Source organism: Tachypleus tridentatus, chromosome 13 (genome assembly GCF_004210375.1).
Source record: "Tachypleus tridentatus isolate NWPU-2018 chromosome 13, ASM421037v1, whole genome shotgun sequence".
Lineage (NCBI taxonomy): Eukaryota > Metazoa > Arthropoda > Merostomata > Xiphosura > Limulidae > Tachypleus > Tachypleus tridentatus.
This window is the reverse complement of record NC_134837.1, coordinates 19,639,748-19,658,528: the sequence shown is the minus strand read 5'-3', so window position 1 is coordinate 19,658,528 and position 18,781 is coordinate 19,639,748. Positions and strand designations below refer to the sequence as shown.

The 18,781-nt window shown below is 33.1% G+C and overlaps 1 protein-coding gene across 2 annotated transcripts in view; it reads right to left on the bottom strand.

The window, feature by feature from the left end:
- Window positions 1-2,076: 2,076 nt before the first annotated feature.
- LOC143237979 (uncharacterized) overlaps window positions 2,077-18,781 on the bottom strand; it is a 34,929-nt gene continuing 18,224 nt past the window's right edge. For both annotated transcript variants that reach the window (XM_076477811.1, XM_076477812.1), the window contains 6 exons: window positions 17,655-17,828; window positions 17,121-17,291; window positions 16,565-16,649; window positions 8,701-8,788; window positions 6,398-6,549; window positions 2,077-5,535 (listed from right to left, as the gene is read on the bottom strand). In XM_076477811.1, the coding sequence (XP_076333926.1) occupies window positions 5,412-5,535; window positions 6,398-6,549; window positions 8,701-8,788; window positions 16,565-16,649; window positions 17,121-17,291; window positions 17,655-17,814 (780 nt within the window). In that variant the 5' untranslated portion in view covers window positions 17,815-17,828 and the 3' untranslated portion in view covers window positions 2,077-5,411. The remainder of the gene's footprint in view (window positions 5,536-6,397; window positions 6,550-8,700; window positions 8,789-16,564; window positions 16,650-17,120; window positions 17,292-17,654; window positions 17,829-18,781) is intronic.

The window sequence follows — 18,781 nt, the reverse complement described above, 5'->3', positions numbered from 1 at the left end:
TTATGTAAGTTCAAAGTTTTTTGGTATTCCAATAAAGGTACCTGTATTTAGTTAGACTTTCTAAAAATACTGAACATTTCAAACCTTTAACCTAGCCCTAAGGGATTGTTTCTCATGCACGCACTTCTAAAATATTTTGACAGCATACTGGTCATGTGCGAAGATAAAACAGTTAGAAAAGTTATATTACCTTTCCTTACTTAGCGTTATGAATGATGTAGTATTCTGGGAAGTTTCCACCAGAAACGTCAGGTCAGGTGTGCGAAGTTGCACGATTTCGTGTTGTTCTCGTGAAGTACAGTTGTTTTAACATTTTACAATGTGATTTCGTTGAATATCGGCAAACTGTAGTTGGTTTAGAGCGAACAATTTTCGTCCTGTCTGTGAACTGTAATCTCTTTACTCTTTGTAATTAGATTTAGTTTTGTCCTCGTGAAATGTAGTTGTCTTAGAATCTTGTGGTCAGCTTTTGTTTGGACCTCATGAACTGTAGTAGTTTAAGGATTTTGTCTTGTGATATCAGAAAAGCCAGTCTGAACGAAAAGAAGACAGTTGGCTTATATCGACAAAATTTAAACATGTATTACTTTTGTTTAACTGTAATTTTCAATGATGGCGTTAGTTTAGCGTAATATGTTATATACTCTGCATACAAATCTAAGTATGCCATGCTATCGCACGTCTGTCGGACGGTATAGAGGTAAGTTTGCCGACTTACAATGTTAAAATTCGGAATTCCTTTCTTTGATAAACATAGCAAGTAGCGCGATGTGGGTTTATTATAAAACAAATAAACAAAGCTATTGAAGTTGCTTTCAGTTGAACCTAAGAATACAGCATCAGGAGTTCGTGAAGTCTAAACAAGGTAAGCAGTGGGATATTACCCTTAATATTTGGATGAGTGTATTTACTTTATAATATTTGAAAACTACCTTTGGTCGTTTTGTTGTGAAGTCGTCGTTGCTCCTTTCGAGCTGAGCAACACTCTGTCAACCGAGGGATTATCGAAATATTCAGGGCTTTAAATCTGTAAACTTACCATTATTTTACCTGAAGGAGGAAGACACCATAAGGTATCACTAGATGTTCGAATGTGTAACCTTAAGTATTCATAGTCAAATTACTGGATTAAGACTGAAAGAAGTTGTTGGGTTTGAAAACGGATGAATAGTGTTTGAATGAGTAACTTGACAGACCTTAACAAATCTGTTTGTTAAGCCTGTAAGTTTCAATGTTTTGATATTGAAACAAAATAATATTGTAATAGTAGTCAGCAGAGAATAGCACAACCTTTAAATTTACAACTTAAGAAACATTACAAGTTTTCAAATCACCTAGTTATATAATAATAATTCTTGTTTGTTCACAAACATCATAATTATAATTAATAGTCACGATATTGTGATCCTGCTTTTGTTTTGTTTTGAACTATTTATAAAGTACAACTCTTTGCACATTAATATATAACTTTGCTGAAAATAAATATATTTTTTAAATTTATGTATTTAAATTTCAGACTCATATCGATTTTTCTATGTATTTTATGCCAGTCTGTTGTTCGATTCCTGTGGTTGCTCATACGTCGCCCCAAGCGTCTTATACAGCTCAAGTAGTTCATTGTACAGCGTTGTTAATTTTAAAACTTTATTAACGTGTTTAGTTTTGTTCTGTTTATTTGTTTGTTTTTGAATTTTGCGCAAAGCTACGCGAGGGCTATCTGCGTTAGCCGTCCCTAATTTAGCGGTGTAACACTAGAGAAAAGGCAGTTAGTCATCACCACCTACCGCCAACTCATGGACTACTTTTTAACCAACGAATAGTAGAATTAATTATCACGTTATAACGCCCCCACGGCTGAAAGGGCGAGTATGTTTGGTGCGACGGGGATTCGAACCCGCGACCCTCAGATTACGAGTCGAGTGTCTTAACAACCTGGCCCTGCTGGGTCGAAGTTTCGTTCTGTTCGCAATAAGGGATCAAATCCTGGTTTTTTGCACTGTAATTATTGTTGTATAAAATATATCTTTTAAAATGATTAATTTAAGATATTAGGTTTAAAAAAATCACTTATAGTTCGTAAATGAAGGTATTCCCTTCGTGAAAAAAAGGCTGTTTATATTATCATATTTATACAAATTGATACATATATTTCTTGGACTTGTTTTACAAACACTTTATTGCTACAAATATTTAGTATATGTAAGTCCCAATGAATTTCATTAGATTTTCAATTTTGAACGCCAGCATTCGTACAAAGCTTTAATTAGAAACTTACAAACTGATTATCAAAACCTTGAAAACACACAACAAAATAATCATTACTCGTAAAACTAATAAACTTACATAATAGTGATGTTAATATGATTAGTGAAAACAACACAGGAACTTGAGGTAAACAAACCAACGTTTTCTAGACAAGACTTTAACATTTACATTTGTGTGTGTGTATATATATATACACAAAACTAAACAATATTTACAGTTTTAAAGGTGTACTTGAACTACTCTACTTTTCGTATTTTCAGATAAAAATGAGCTACTATATCTAAGCTAATACTGACTTGCGAGTAAATGTTAATAACCCAGCACTAGATAAAGTATTACTTAGTACTAATTCTAAGAGTGCTTACAAACAAATTGGTAGTTTCCATTTCTATTAAAAGTTATAATGAAATTTAAACTTTCTCTTCGAAGCACATGAAAATCTTACTGCATGATATTTTATTCATTTAAAATATTTTCAGTAAAAAATGTTCGAACATTTCAAATTTCCCGCTTTTTTCTCATAGATATGTTATTGTAAATCAGGTTAATTCAAGATTAATAAATACTAAAAATATCTGAAATATTGCCCTGCGCCATCTAGCAGAATATTAAAATAACGAGCTGGCACGTTTCAGGACACGTGGTGTGAGGATAGGAAAAAAAACTTACACTCGCTTACAAGCACTTTAATAAAATGTATATCTATGAAACATCACGTAAGGTCATTAGGGTTAAAACGTTTTTTAACTTTGACAATCAAACAAAACCTTTTATAAAATTATCTCTGCCCATAATAGCATTAACTGAAAAATTAAAAAGTATATTTGTTATGTTTGTAATTAAATTTCTTTAAAAACATAAATATATATAATATTTATAAGTATATTTTTATTAAACTTTGAATGAACTTGGTTAAGTTTTCGACAGATTACTAAGTTGTGCAATGTATACTTTTTTTTTTTTACATCAGTAAACAGTTTGGTCGAAGGTTTAAAGGAAGAAATATATATATTTAAGAGAAATATGCATATGTTTCACATAACTTAATCACAAACATATGCAAATCGGATTTCCATGTAAGTTGCCTTGACAAAGTTATTGACTGTCAAAACTCACATACAACATAACGCTAATGAGAAGTAATATTTACTTTCTATGATTCCGTCTAAGTGAAAACCATATGCATAAACATTATCTTTCAGGTTAAGAAAAATTTATGACCTTTGGTCAACTTCAGGTTAAGAAAAATCTTGGCCTGAAGATGACCTAGGAAGGTCGAAACGTTGTTCTCTCCTTATCAGTAGAAGTGTTAATACCCATACCAGCCGTTCTGAGTGTTAATACCCATACCAGCTGTCTGAGATACATTTTTATTTCAAGTGGGTTTCTCGTCGTCAAGAATATCTTCAATTTTATTGTGAAGGAAAAACCGATATGGGATATAATGCTTGAATTTTTGTAATAATTCCATAAGTAGTAAAGATAAAACAACATTAATTTGTACAACATAAAAGAGCAAAATTCAATAACGTAGTGAAACTTCGATACAGTAAATACCTTTTGTATCACTTATTAGGTATAAATATCAATCATGATTTTAAAATTTCGAGAATCCTTTATTTTGCTTAAACAAAACAATGCCAGTTTTTAACTACATGTTAAAGTATGTTTCTTTATTTGTAGCTGCAGCATAGCGGCTCATAGAACGGTTCTGAGTTTTTATTTTAGTTTATTTAAGTACAAACATTTAGCTCATAGCTCCGTCATCTCTTCATCGAATTGAGATCTAATTAAAGTTTTAGGTTCAAACACTTCCGATTGGTGTATTTGACCGTGCCCAAGGTCTCATAGATTAATTTATAATAATAAATTTCAATTTGAGGGTAGGCTGGCAGAATTTCTCGTGAGTGACAAAACTCAATCGGGTATACGTACGTCCACTCTTGGTATTGCTAGGGCGTAAAAATATATCTAATGGAAAGGGGGGAAAAATAGTTTAATATATTCTAATCCTGACTCAAATAATTTCAAGTGCCGCGGCTATTGACGATTCCCTTTGTTTTAAATAGAGGAAAGACGAATTCTACAGCACAGAAGGATCATATTTGTAGTTCAAAACCTAAATAAAAAAATTCGTGTGCTGTTTACCCAGGAACATTTGTTTAAAATTCTGTAGCAGTAACGAAATTCGAATTCTCTCTGCCGTAGGTTCGATCTACCAATTTAACTCTTAAGTAAGACATAAAGAAAAACAGGCTTATTTTTTCTACTTTACATAGAGTAGAATCAGCTGTACAAGAAAGAAGAATCAATACCTATAATAACAAGATCATTAATCACGTCTAAAATGTAGACTTCACTCATCATTGTCTCCCAATGGCATACCGCTAAAACCGGGTTTCGATACCCATGGTGGGCAGTGTAGAGATAGATCTTTGTGTAGCATCATGCTCAATGACAGACAAACTCATTTATATTTATATATTGACGTGGTAAAATTATGCAAAGCGGATTTGTTATTTTTTCTAGAACGAGATACAGTAATTATTTTTATTACATACACAAATCTGACAAGCATAGTTTGAATGTAACTTCATTTTCTGACATTTAATATATCAGAACCTGGGTAGATATTTTACCATAACAATTCTGAGTCTTTAAAGTATTAAAAATGTTGACAGTTTAGCATAAATTTATACAGAGGGTTATATGTGTTCTGACCACCATGGGTATCGAAACCCATTTTCTAGCGTTGTAAGTCCGTGCAAATGCCACTAGGGGGCACCACAAAAGCAACAAGTTTTATGAACTTGGATAACGAACGTTGAAACAGTTTCTATAATTCACTGTTTATCGTGAAAAGTATTAAACCACTCACAAGTTATTATATGTCTCATTATGAATCTTTAAATAATATTGATGTTACATTACTATTTGTGTACAAAAGCTAGAAATGTACATACATTAAATATCACTTTTCAAAAAGGAACCCCTAACGACATACAAGCACAGCGACCGATTTTTAAAGTCTAATTAGTTTGATGCAAATTTTTCTGTACAATTAAATTGTATGTGCAACAGTTTATCTACATCACATGAAATTAAACAAATAATAAATATGCTGATCTTCCTTATATTTATTTTTTCTAATCACGGTCTCGAAGATGTCGGTACAAACTTTGAACGTAGGTAAATACACATTTCCAGTCTGGTTTCTTCATCAGAACCATATCCTCCACGTCTAAAAGCGGAGAAATGTCAGCTTTTTCCCTGTAATTAAAATTGATAATAAATGGGGCCAAAGTTTTCAAAAAAGCAATTCTATGTGTTGTACTTAAAATAATGCAATAAGAAAAATAAATGAGATTTTCAATTTGCCATAAAATAATATCGATTTTAAACTTAGTGTCGAATACAAAAGAGAAAATATAATTAATCTTTTACATAATTACGTAGTACGATTGTTTATCAGTTTTACTTCTTTATTATTGATTCTAGTAGAATGCTTTTAATTTATAACTAGTATTCGATATGTGTCAGAGAAACGAGACACGGTCTATTTAAAAAATATAACTTAAAATTATGATATTTTTTAAATGTATACTCCTTATATAATTTTAGCTAAGCCTAAAAAGTTGAATTTTTCGGCTACTATTATTATTGTAAGCTATTGGGCTAATATCGTTAGGATGATTATAAGCTATACGATTATAGTTTTAGACAATGATGAAATATATTTTTTGTATTGCAGAAACAAAATGGAAAAAATTAAAAAATATATTTCATCATCATCTACAATTATAATCGTGTAGCTTGTAATCATCCTAACAATATTAACCCTATAGCTTACGATAATAATAGTAATCGAAAAATTCAACTTTTAGGCTTAGCTAAAATTATACAAATATTATCACAATTTTTGTTTGGCTTCTTATAAATGGTTGTAAGTTTAAAGATTCGGCACTCTCCTTCTCATATATAGATCATACTCAGTGATCTATTTGTTGGTTCTATAGTTATTATAGATTTTGTGCACTGTTAAAGAGAGTAGCACGTCCCATAAATGATCTGATGATTTCTTTATTTATCAACATTGCTTTTGAATAAGTCAAAATGAATAAAACACACTTACTCGGCAGTCCTGAATGCCAGGCCAAAATTATGCCTGCGATTTTTTGGATTCAAGGATTCAAAGTCAAATGCATCCGGATAAAAATGGTGAATGAGGGCACAAAACGCTAGACCGTCACTCCAGCTTGAAGAAAAGTTCTGAATATCAATGTTCTAAGTAGAGAATATAAAGAAAAAGAAAATGGCAATATTTACTGAATACGTTGGTGAAAAGGTCTTATCGTTACAAAGAACTACAACTACAAAAAGAAACGTGAATTTGATGTGTAACCTGATAGTATTAATCAACTGACAGAATGCATTATTCTTAAAATTGAACAATAAAGTTTAAATCAGATTTTTTAATAAAATGCTCATCAAAAACACAGCTAAATCTTGACTATTCGAAAATAAATAAATTTATAATTAATAAAATCATAAACTCTAGGTGCTGATAAAAATCGAGTGCAGAATAAAAATACAATTAACAAAGGTGAAAGATAAACTCACAAACTCAACAGATTTTACGCAGTACGTTAAATTTCAACAATAAAAACATAACAGTATCGTGGGTATAGATTTAGTCCTGATAAGTTGATTCTATGTTTGTTTTCCACGTTTTTTAACGTAATTTCATGAATAGAGAACGAACATTACAGTTAAACAAATACAAAGAAAATTTCTAATTGTGGTCAGGGAAACAAATATTCAGAATTTACTTTGTTTGTGCGAAAACGTAAATTTGAGTTACTTTTACAAGTGTTGGTGAGACTTAGTGTAATAATTCTACTTTTGTACTGCTCTCTGACAGTTTAGCATATAATATTGTCACAGGTTTACCATAAGAACTGATGTACAGTACATTGTTAATAGAAGTGAGTGTTCTAATTTGAACAGTATCTAGTTATCTGTTTGATATCTTAAACTTCAATTTATTTAAACTCACAGAAATGATTCAGGCTTATTTTTGATACATTAATCTTTGGTGCAACGTTAAACATAAAATGCTAGCTGAATTACTTTCGCCTAAAAATGAGCAGTTGTTACCATCTTTCAATCGAGACACTCAGGCAAAGCCCTGAAATAAGTTTATTTGTTTTGAATTTCGCGCAAAGTTACACGAGGGCTATCTGCGCTAGATAACTCTAATTTAACAGTGTAATACTAACAGGAAGGCAGACTAGTCATCGCCACCCAACGTTAACTCTTGGGCTACTATTTTACCAACGAAAAGTGGGATTGACCGTAACATTATAATGTCCTCATGACTGAAAAAACGAGCATGTTTGGTGTGATGGGGATTCAAACCCGCGACCCTCTGATTACGAGTCGAGTGGTTTAACCACCTGGCCATTCTGGGCGTATAAAAAAGTGTGTAACAGACTAATGGTTATGTTATCGACTTCTAATTTAGTCCAAACACAATTATCCAAATTACGCTTTATAACGTACAGGGCGCCATAAATATGCTCCCCAAATCTGAGAAGCAGGTGGCAGAGAATATTCTTAATGATATGTTAGAAATAACTCACTGAACCACGACAATGAAAATTATTGACAAAGCCGTTTTGCAAAACAACGCAACATGTGTAACCGGAAGCAGAACGGAGATGAAATTTGTTTATCTTTTAAACTAGCCGTTATTTTCTTCTTACAGCATATATGTTGAAGCTGGACTCGTGAGAACTATGGTGACCGTGTTTATTAATTAGATTCAAACAGTAATATTTTTCGTTGGTATGAAGATAAACTCTCTATATATGTATATATATTAATAACCTTGATTTATAGAGATAATTACTGAGCGACCTGCTGGGGGTCGAATAACAAGTATTTCATTGTTACTTTCGCTGTGCCTTTTTATATATTCCTATAGTACTATTGCGTATTTTTTATACAATAACATAATAATTTGCTATAAGTGTAAATTGATATGATGTGGCGTGAAATTTAATTGTTTCAAATTATTTATTTTTCAATTACGATAAATAATTTATATTGGCCGTCCCAGATTTTCTGTGGTGAGTATATATAATTTGTCCAAACAATAGTAATCACTAGCATAAGTCCCCCAGAGGGAAACCACCTTCCAGACTATTAACTCAATGAAAAGGAAAAGCAAGTTATAATTTCAGTTTTTAAGTATCACTTTTTTGGTTTAGTAACAGATTTATTGTTGGTTGTTTTTAACGTTATCAAAATGTAATGTGAATGAGCATCATTACAAACCAGTTACGTCAATAACAATAACCAAAAGGAATGTTATAGCTAAATGTTACTGAGTTAAAGCTAAATATCTCATGTAGATAACCCTAAGAACCAAACCTCGTATTCCTTGGTCTTACTACGACACCACTGTAACAGCATCTCCTTAATATCGCTGGCGCTGCGATTCACTCTAGGAGCCTGGAAACTACAGTGGACAGGAGAGGAGAAAAGGAGAAGATAGAGCTAATGAGTCAAATTTATTTCTGGTTAAAGATGAGATGCCGAGTAAACTTTATGGAATAGATTTAACAATGAGTTAATGATTCTTATGGTGCAAGTCCTAGTGCTAGTTGTTTTGAAATGCTGGTGCCCTGTATTATCTCAAGTGCATTTAATCATAATCAAAGCCAGTGGTTGACCATCACATCATAATACATTCCCTTTCACTCTGAAGTGAATACCTACAAACTACCTGTTAAAGGTAATTTTTATGTTATCATTTAACGCCATCTGATGAATACTATCAATTTCAAAGCTTCATGTTAACATTCAACATCCATAATTAGATATGTATGTTATAATATTTAAAGTGTCAACAGACTTAACTTGTACAATGCAAAATGATACCTCCAGAATAGTTGTAAAATAATCTTCTTTTGTGTTCATTTTTTAAAGAGCATAAAGTTAGTTTGTTTTGGATTTCGGGCAAAGCTACACGAGGGTTAGCTGTCCCAAATTTAGCAGTGTAAGACTAGAGGTAAGGCAGCTAGTCATCACTACCCACCGCCAACTTTTGGACTACTATTTTACCAACGAATAGTGGTACTGATCATTACATTATAACGCCCTCACGGCTGAAAGGGCGAGCATGTTTGGTAAGACGGGGATTCGAACCCGTGACCTTCAGATCACGAGTAGAACGCCTCAGCCACCCTTGTCAGTTTGTGAAAAGACGTTTCCCCGTTATGTCAAACAAAACATTTTCATTATTATATAATCACATTTATCTTTTTAAACATTTATTAAATTGTTTTGCAGAGTTAACAATGTCAATATAAATCTATTATAAAATGGTTTTAAAATGCTGGGTATGCTTGATACCTTAGCAGAAAAAATAGATCGTGGACCTTCAAATTAGTGCGTATATCTAAAGTGGTTTTAAAGCGACAATTACGACTGACAATGGAATCTTTGCCAAAATCTTCTTTTAATGCTTATTTTATATTATATATATATATACATATACACACACACATATAATAACTGGTCACTTCATTATGATCCATATCAAGTACTGATTAGTGCACTAGTGAGTCAGCGGTAAGATTATAGGCTTGCAATGCTAAAATACGGGAATCGATTCCCTTTTGTGGAGACAGCTCCGATAACAAGTTTATTGTGTAGCTTTACTTAAAGTCAAACACGCTCACATACTGACTAGAAGTTACAATGATACAATATTAGTATAATCTATTTTCTAAAGAAAAGTTAGGGGAGGTTCAAACCACAATCATCAGATTAGGACATAAATCAATAATTTTATGATTACATCTCTGTAATTACAAGAACCAAAAAATCCTTCACACATCACATGATTAGTTTATTTCGCACATGTAAACAAATAGTGCCCTACAAATATGTATGAAGTAGAATGGTAGGAGTTACGTATAATAAAACGACCAGTTCCTTACGTTTTAAACTACCAATTTTTTTTTTCTGCAAACATTTTTATCAGTTTTCTGCTTTACCATAATAATATTCTATACATAAACCTGTAAAACGTTGCTAACCTTATAGTCCTTGGCACATCTCTGACAAAATTCCAGAATGGTCAGCTTGATTTGGCGGGCGTTGTGACGTATCTCTGACAGCCGCAAGACAAAAGGACTAAAACATGCATTGTGAGCAAGCGTAGACAGATAAGCATTAGTTTCGTACATAGTTGTAAAGTTTTAATATAGTTACAACTATATTATGGTAACTACAGTTTCACTTGAAAATGACCATAATATTTATCCGTAAGTTACGAAAAGTTTCGAATATAAAATATTAGTAAAATCTATTTTCTATTATTTTCTGTGGCGAGTTATACTATGTAAGACAAAGCCTGAGCTTCAAGTTGCAACAGACTACCAAAACCTAGCGCTAGTAAAGCTATTACGTTACGTTATTTATGATTCTATGTTACCTATAATAAAATTGAATTAAAAAACGTTTACTATCGAACAGGCAAAACAATTTAAACATAAAGTTGATTCGTAACTATGATAATAGATAAAATATCGACCTGTGACCCGAAAATGTGTTTACTATTTCTCTGTATTTTCCTTTACAGCTTCCTCGGAAGCAGTTCATAACTTATACAAAGAGGTCGTTGTTTTATTCATGTTCAAGACAAATACAAATAATATAGGGACAGTATCAGCACACCAACTTGCAGAGAAATATATATGTGAAAACGGCTCGTTTGGGTTGAGAAAATATTTTACGTAGAGGAGCGAACAACGACCTTCTTCGGTCATCGTCAGGTTCACAAAGAAAGAAAGAGGTAACTGACCGGAAGCTGACCACATGTTTGAAAGGGTAGTGTAACTGAGTGTCGGAATATAGAGGGCGGTGTTAGATGTTTGAATATATAATGTTATATTTCTTATTAAAAATTACCTCTTTCTTTCTTTGTGAACCTGACGATGACCGAAGAAGGTCGAAACGTTGTTCGCTCCTCTACGTAAAATATTTTCTCAACCCAAACGAGCCGTTTTTACATTTATAGTATCAGCACACCGAGTTTCGCGACTTTTGGAGTTAGGTTATACTCTGAACTGTGACGTCACCATCAACCAATAGTAAACAACAAAAATTATTAGAACGGTAATACGGCTGTGTTGTCATCAAAACAAACCGAAACTTGTAAGTACTGTGTAAAGTGTAAAACAAATTTAAGCAATTTTTGCAAAGGTAACGTAATACATGGAAACAACGTTCTAGTATTACTACTGGTGTAAAGTAATTACGCATAAAGTAATCTTACTTTTACTTTTAACCAAAGCACTACAGCGGGTAGTCAGGTTAGGCGATTACTCTACAATATGTTTACGACTTTAAACACTCTAATACAGAGAAAGGTAACATCAAGAAACATATAATAATACTGAGATATACCATAAATAAATTATTATTGATACGGTAAAAGTTAATTAAATTATAGTATTGGAATTTATTCTGCGGTCAGCAGGTAATCTGACCAGCTGTGTAAGTTCATATGATGAGTAAACTGTATCTATAAGGCCCGGCATGGCCAGGGGGTTAAGGTACTCGATTTGTAATCCGAGGATCGCGGGGTCGAATCCCAGTCACACCAAACAAGGTCGCCCTTTCAGCTGTGATGGTCAATCCCGCTATTCGTATGTAAAAGAGTAGCCCAAGAGTTGGCCTTTCCTCTAGTCTTACCCTGCTTAGTCTTTGGGACGGCTAGCGCAATACAGCCCTCGTGTTGTTTTGTGCAAAATTCAAAACAAACCAAGTCTAGTCTCTATGTAAGGATAACGAAGTAGTTATTTATTCTTTTACAATTGCTACAACACTAAGTAAGTAACTCGTTTGAAGTTGGGCATTACTTTCTTTCTGTAGCGATATTATGTTTATATTGTTGGCAAATTGCATACATGTTTTTCATGTTACGCGCGTAATAATACTGCTACCGATTCAAACACACTGGCATCTGTACCTGAAATGAGTGAATCTTTAAAGAGCTGAGTATCTTAACACCAAAGTTATGATCTGTTTTTTTCTTCAGTTTGTCGAATGTTTGCTCACAATCCAACAAAATTTATTTGTTTTTTCAAGTAATTTGGTAGAGGATATGCAATCTTAGGAAACTCTTTTAAAAAATTACAATACTGAAAGCAAAGTTCCATAATTCTGCTTAACTTATGCAAGTTGTTTGGTGTTGGATAATTCTGAAGATATTCAATCTTATATGAGTCTCGGGACACTCCTTTTCTGATAACTATGTGTCTCAGGAAATTCGTCTGTTTACAGAACAGTTCATGTGCCCCATTCGTGTGTTTACAGAACAGTTTGTGCTTCTTTGGATTCAGCTTAAGGTTATCTTTCCCCAACCAGTATAGAACTTTTTTTAGTCCACCATAAACAGTACTAAAAGTCTTTCTATGTGTAATTATATTATCCAAGCAAATGAATGTGATGGACAGGGTAATTCATGGAGATGGGGAACATTCTGTTATTCGTTGAAAAGTAGCAAGTGCATTATATAATCTAAATGGCAACACAATAAGTTGCCTCAATCTATTTCTTGCAGTAAAGAGTGTCTTCTCCCAATTTGTTTCGCTGATTTACACTTGCTAACATCTATTCTGAAGATTCAATGATAAAAACTATTTTGATTCAGATGAAATATCCAAACTAGAGTTAATCCTTGGCATACTTTGTTTTTGCTTTATTTACCTATTGGTAGCCCACACAGAACCTTGTGGTTCCATTATTTGTTTATCACAAAGGCAATAGTGATAATCAAAGACTAGTACTCAATGTATAGTTTCGTATTTCTTCAGGACTGTTATCTTCTTGAGAACCTCAACCTATTTTGCAAGTGAGAGTTCTTTGGCTAGCTGACGTATTGAGGCTGTATCTACAAAATCAATCTGACAAGACATTTTATTTATTCATGCAAAGTCAGGTGATCAGCTGGAGTAGGCATATTGATATCTCACGGACAGGCTATACGATTCCTGTACTGCTCATTTCTGGGACCTCTACAGATCTGATCATACAGCTCTTGTGAGTTGGTTAAAGTACCCTAATATGAATATTCAAAATCAGACTTCATACGTTTTGCCTCTAAAGTGACTATTTCTAACGGGACTTTTAATAGAAGTACTAACTGTCCAACTTCATTGTTCCATCCTGACTAAGGAATCAAGTTTTATGGTTTGTAATATTCACAACCTTAATGACTATACCTTTATTCTTCAGTGGTTTGTAATGTTCACAACCTTAATGACAATACCTTAATTCTTCAGTGGTTTGTAATGTTCACAACCTTAATGACAATACCTTAATTTTTCAGTGGTTTGTAATATTCACAACCTTAATGACTATACCTTAATTCTTCAGTGGTTTGTAATGTTCACAACCTTAATGACTATACCTTAATTCTTCAGTGGTTTGTAATGTTCACAACCTTATGACAATACCTTAATTTTTCAGTGGTTTGTAATGTTCACAACCTTAATGACTATACCTTAATTCTTCAGTGGTTTGTAATGTTCACAACCTTATGACAATACCTTAATTTTTCAGTGGTTTGTAATATTCACAACCTTAATGACAATACCTTAATTCTTCAGTGGTTTGTAATGTTCACAACCTTAATGACAATACCTTAATTATTCAGTGGTTTGTAATGTTCACAACCTTAATGACTATACCTTAATTCTTCAGTGGTTTGTAATGTTCACAACCTTATGACAATACCTTAATTCTTCAGTGGTTTGTAATGTTCACAACCTTAATGACAATACCTTAATTCTTCAGTGGTTTGTAATGTTCACAACCTTAATGACAATACCTTAATTCTTCAGTGGTTTGTAATGTTCATAACCTTATGACAATACCTTAATTCTTCAGTGGTTTGTAATGTTCATAACCTTATGACAATACCTTAATTCTTCAGTGGTTTGTAATGTTCACAACCTTAATGACAATACCTTAATTCTTCAAATCCAAGAGAGTTCTTCCGGTTATTAATTTCTCAGAACATGTTGGAGTGCTTCATTCTATTATATCCTAGTCACAGGATGTAAATTTAACCTTAATATATCTCGATATGAGTATTTCACTTCTTGGTCGTATAATGACTACTCTGCTTGTTGTCACTGAGTTCAATCCCTGCTGTAGTAATGATCACAGAGTTTTTTTTTTTCTGATCAAAGACAGTGAAGCTATTTGAAGTGAGTCAAACCTTGCATTTCTGAAGTCAGTTCCCAATACCCTCTCTTCCTCAATGCCAGTCACCCACACATCACAAAGCATACAGAAGCCTTCTACAGTTGGAGCAACATTCAATTTTCATCTTGCTTGAACTTGATGTTTATTAGCACTTCACATCATCATGCATTATTTCTTCATCCTTGGAGGCAATTTTTACATTTCATTACCAAACGTGATCAAATAATTGTAGCTGTATAAGTACTGTTCTTCCTAGTTCATTCAGGACAAATGAGATATTACCAACTGAAGCTCATCCCACACGTCAGTAATATCTTATTTTCTGCTATCTTGTTAACCTTTTGTTATTCTTTTGATTTGAGGTAAGATAAAAAACCCGTCCTTAGGATGTTGTCTTTTTGGAATTGAATTCTCATATTCTTATATAACTCAGTAGTCATGTTTTCCACATTTGTAAGAATACTTTCTTTCTGAAATCCTTTTAGAGAAGTTTTTACTCCGTACAGAGTTATGTCTGTATATTCCATTGTCTTGCGGTTTATTTCCTCCATTCTATGTGGTTAATTGTCTAACTAATCCTTCCAGTTTTTCTAGACTAACTCACTAATTGACAAATAACTGATTACTGACTTATTTTGTGATTCTATTATATCCATTCTACTCTTGTTTATCAATACTACACGAATTTTCTAAATTTTAAACTTTCATGAAATGTTTATATATTGCATTCAATACCATGTAGCAAATAAACATCTAAATTAAAATATAAAAGAGTCTTACAATAAACTTTACAAATGTAGTTTGAATTTTGAGCAAAGATACACGAGGGCTATCTGCGCTAGTCGTCCCTAATTTAGCAGTGTGAGACTAGAAAACTCCATCACCACCCACTAGTCATCATCATCCACCGCCAACTCTTGAGCTACTCTTTTATAAACAAATAGTGGAATTGCCCGTCATATTACAACGCCCCCACGGCTGAAAGGGCTAGCATGTTTGATGTGACAGGAATTCGAACCCGCGACCCTCGGATTACGAATCGAGTGCCTTAATCACCTGGTCGTGCCGGGCCTCAGAGATATTTTTGAAATGAAAATAGAACTTGTAGAGGTTGTCTGGAGACGTCACATGCCATTGACCAATCCCTTCACTGTTCCTTTTTTTCCCAGCATATCTTGTCCCTGTATTATTGTGCTTATTTTGATCTATGTTCATAGTTTTAAGTCTGGTAATAAACTCTAGTTTGCTTCTAAAAAGTGAAGAACAATGCAACTGATTTTATGTGAGTAAACAGTGACAGTTACGTAAATCTAATTAATGTCAGTTTTAAACATTTTCAGGAAATTTGAATAAATTCCGATTATGGTTTTATATTTTTGACTTACACATGTAAAACTGATTGTTAAATATACAGATTAAATCGGAAAAAGGTTTTCATCGTATTAGATATGACAATTAACGCCAGTTTATTTAAGGTGAAATTGTTACAAGTTGGAGCAATTGTCTGCAATGTATTTTAGAGGTTGGTTTTAATGGATTAGGTTGAGATTATGCTGTACTGCTGTATCATTAAAATAGAGTTGAAGGGATTATGATAGGATAAAGTTGTAATTAATTAAAATGGGTTTGATCAAACTGAGGTGTGGTAAACGTTAGAGCAGATTGAGTCCAAATAAAGTCATACACATGATTGCTGTACGGTTTAAAAAGTGTTTAATACAGATTATATTGAAATGTTTCCTGTTTAAACTATGTTTGAATGAGTCATACTGGAATCAGGTTGTAACTTCAGATAAAATGTATTTGGGTTAGGTTGAATTAGCTGAATTTACACAATTAGAACGTGCATGTTCAGGCTCACTCTTGAACGGGTTAGATAGACTTAAATCCTTATTACTGTTAAATTTACAGTTTATTTCGAAAGTAATTTACTCATTAGTAACTTTTTCGAAAGTGCATATTGAACTGTAAGTAACTGACTGCGGTATCCGTTAAAGAAATATTGACTTACTTTGAAGTTTTGTTGCCTTGCTGGCTTACATTGACTGCGTCCATCTGTTGAAACTTGGATCGAGCCGACACCTTATTCTGGTTTACTAAAACAAAAAGAACACTAAGTTCAGTACCATAAACGAGGCTTTAGATGATAGTTAAGTATTCGTTTTGGACAGTGTAAGTAAGCTTCACCTACGTGAAGTAGTTTAGACATGACATGATGATGTAATAAACTTTAACCGTCTGGTAGAGTTTGGGTAACGATATAACACATTTCATTCACCCGCTAGCAGTTTGAAATGTGTACAAAGGTATATGATGCTTGTTTTACTTATACAAAGTGAAGCAAATACTTGTTGTTGTTTTTTTAACAATTTTTACCTTATATATATACTAATTATAACAAACAAAACCACTACTTGTTATAAACAAAACTTCAACAATTTCCTCTTTACCTCTGTATTTCATTTAAAATATTGCTCTATTCTGAAAAGCTATGAAAGGTTTTCCTTAACCATAACAAGAATTAATAAAATAAATACAAAAACAAAATATCAGGTTAATATATTTACCCCCAGTCTGTTTGACAGCTTGAGATGCTCCTGATTTTGCTGCCGCATCAAAACCTGCTAAAATTTTTTTCTTTCTTTCATCGGCTTCCTTTTGTCGTTCACGAATTGATTCTTCCACCAGATCGCGCTGCGGTTGTGCCACAACAGATTTCTCATCTAAACCAGGCTTACCTATACAAAGAAAATAAATAGCCACGTTGTTTATGAAAACAAATATATATATTGAAATTATTTTATAAAAAAAGTTTCCACTTTAGTCTCCTAAATTACAGTTGTTTTTATTAGATCTGACTGATATTTAACCGAAAATAAATTTACCTTTGCTGCTTACAGCTACCAACGAAAACTATCTCGTATAAATATTGGATATCTAGTTTTATTTCAAAGAAAGAAACGGAGACATTGCCATCTTCCACGAGACAGCATCCATACAAATATATCATCTAACCAATTATCATGTTCATTAAACATTCTGGAACTGCTTTTAATGTTTTATGTAAACTTACACTCGCTGTTACCAGGACTGTAACGTACCTTCTTTGTATATGTTAATATCCATAGTTTTAGGTCCACCGGCAGGAGCTGATTTAGCCATACTATCATACATAGCTAGTGTTCGTCTTTTCTTCTCTTCTGCTTCCCTCTGACGTTGTTTGACGGCATCTTCACGTTCTTTTTCTCTGTTTTTCATCATTTCTTCTCGCTTTGCTATGGAAGCGAACTTGTATGTTACAGAGTTATGTTATAATTCTACACTAATACTCTACAAAGAATCGCCAATTTGAGCACAAGTCTTTTCAGGTACCTAAATAATATGGATAATCATATATATATATATTCATTTTAGTTTAAACTGTTATTTTGTGAGAAAAATATTGTCAAATGAATAAAGTGTGTGAAAAAAAAAATGTATTACAATATTTAGAAGTACTAGTGGAGTCCCCCCCTTGGGACAAGGGTAAGTCTTCAGATAAAATCAGGGGTTCGATTCCCCTCGGTGGACAGAGCAGATAACTTGATGTAAGTTAGTGAAGTTCGTGGTCCATGTGACGTGTCATCATACTGAACAGAGCTTGTGCCTCATGTTTGTTTGTATTTTAAAAAGCACAAAACTACACAATGGGATATTTTCACTGTGTCATCTCGGGAATAAAGCTCAGAATTTGGCGTTTTAAGCCTTCAAAGCTTATGCTTAGTCACTGGGAGAAAGCCTGTACCGGAGAAAGTCAACTAAAATATTTCAAACACACACATTACCAACTAAATTACACCATTTAATATGTTATTTTCTTCGAGGGGAGATCGAGTGACCAGCATTTAAGCGTGTGTTTTTTTTTTTATAATATGAGGTCAATTTCCACTAGTCGTTAGTAAATAAGAGCCCAAGAGTTGGCGGCGGGTGCCTTCTTCTAGGCTGTCGTTTTCATATTACGTTGCATAGTATGTTACATCCTTGTGTTGGCCCTCCCTGTAATATATAGTACAGTGTGAAAGATTGTTTATTTACTTAAAAAAGACAGAATATTGAGGTTAGAAACTAGAAAGTATTTTGTCTGTTTTGAATTTTTGCGCAAAGCTACATCGCTAGCCGTCCATAATTTATCAGTTTAAGATAAGAATAAAGGCAGCTAGTCATCACCACCCACCAACTCTTTGGCTAC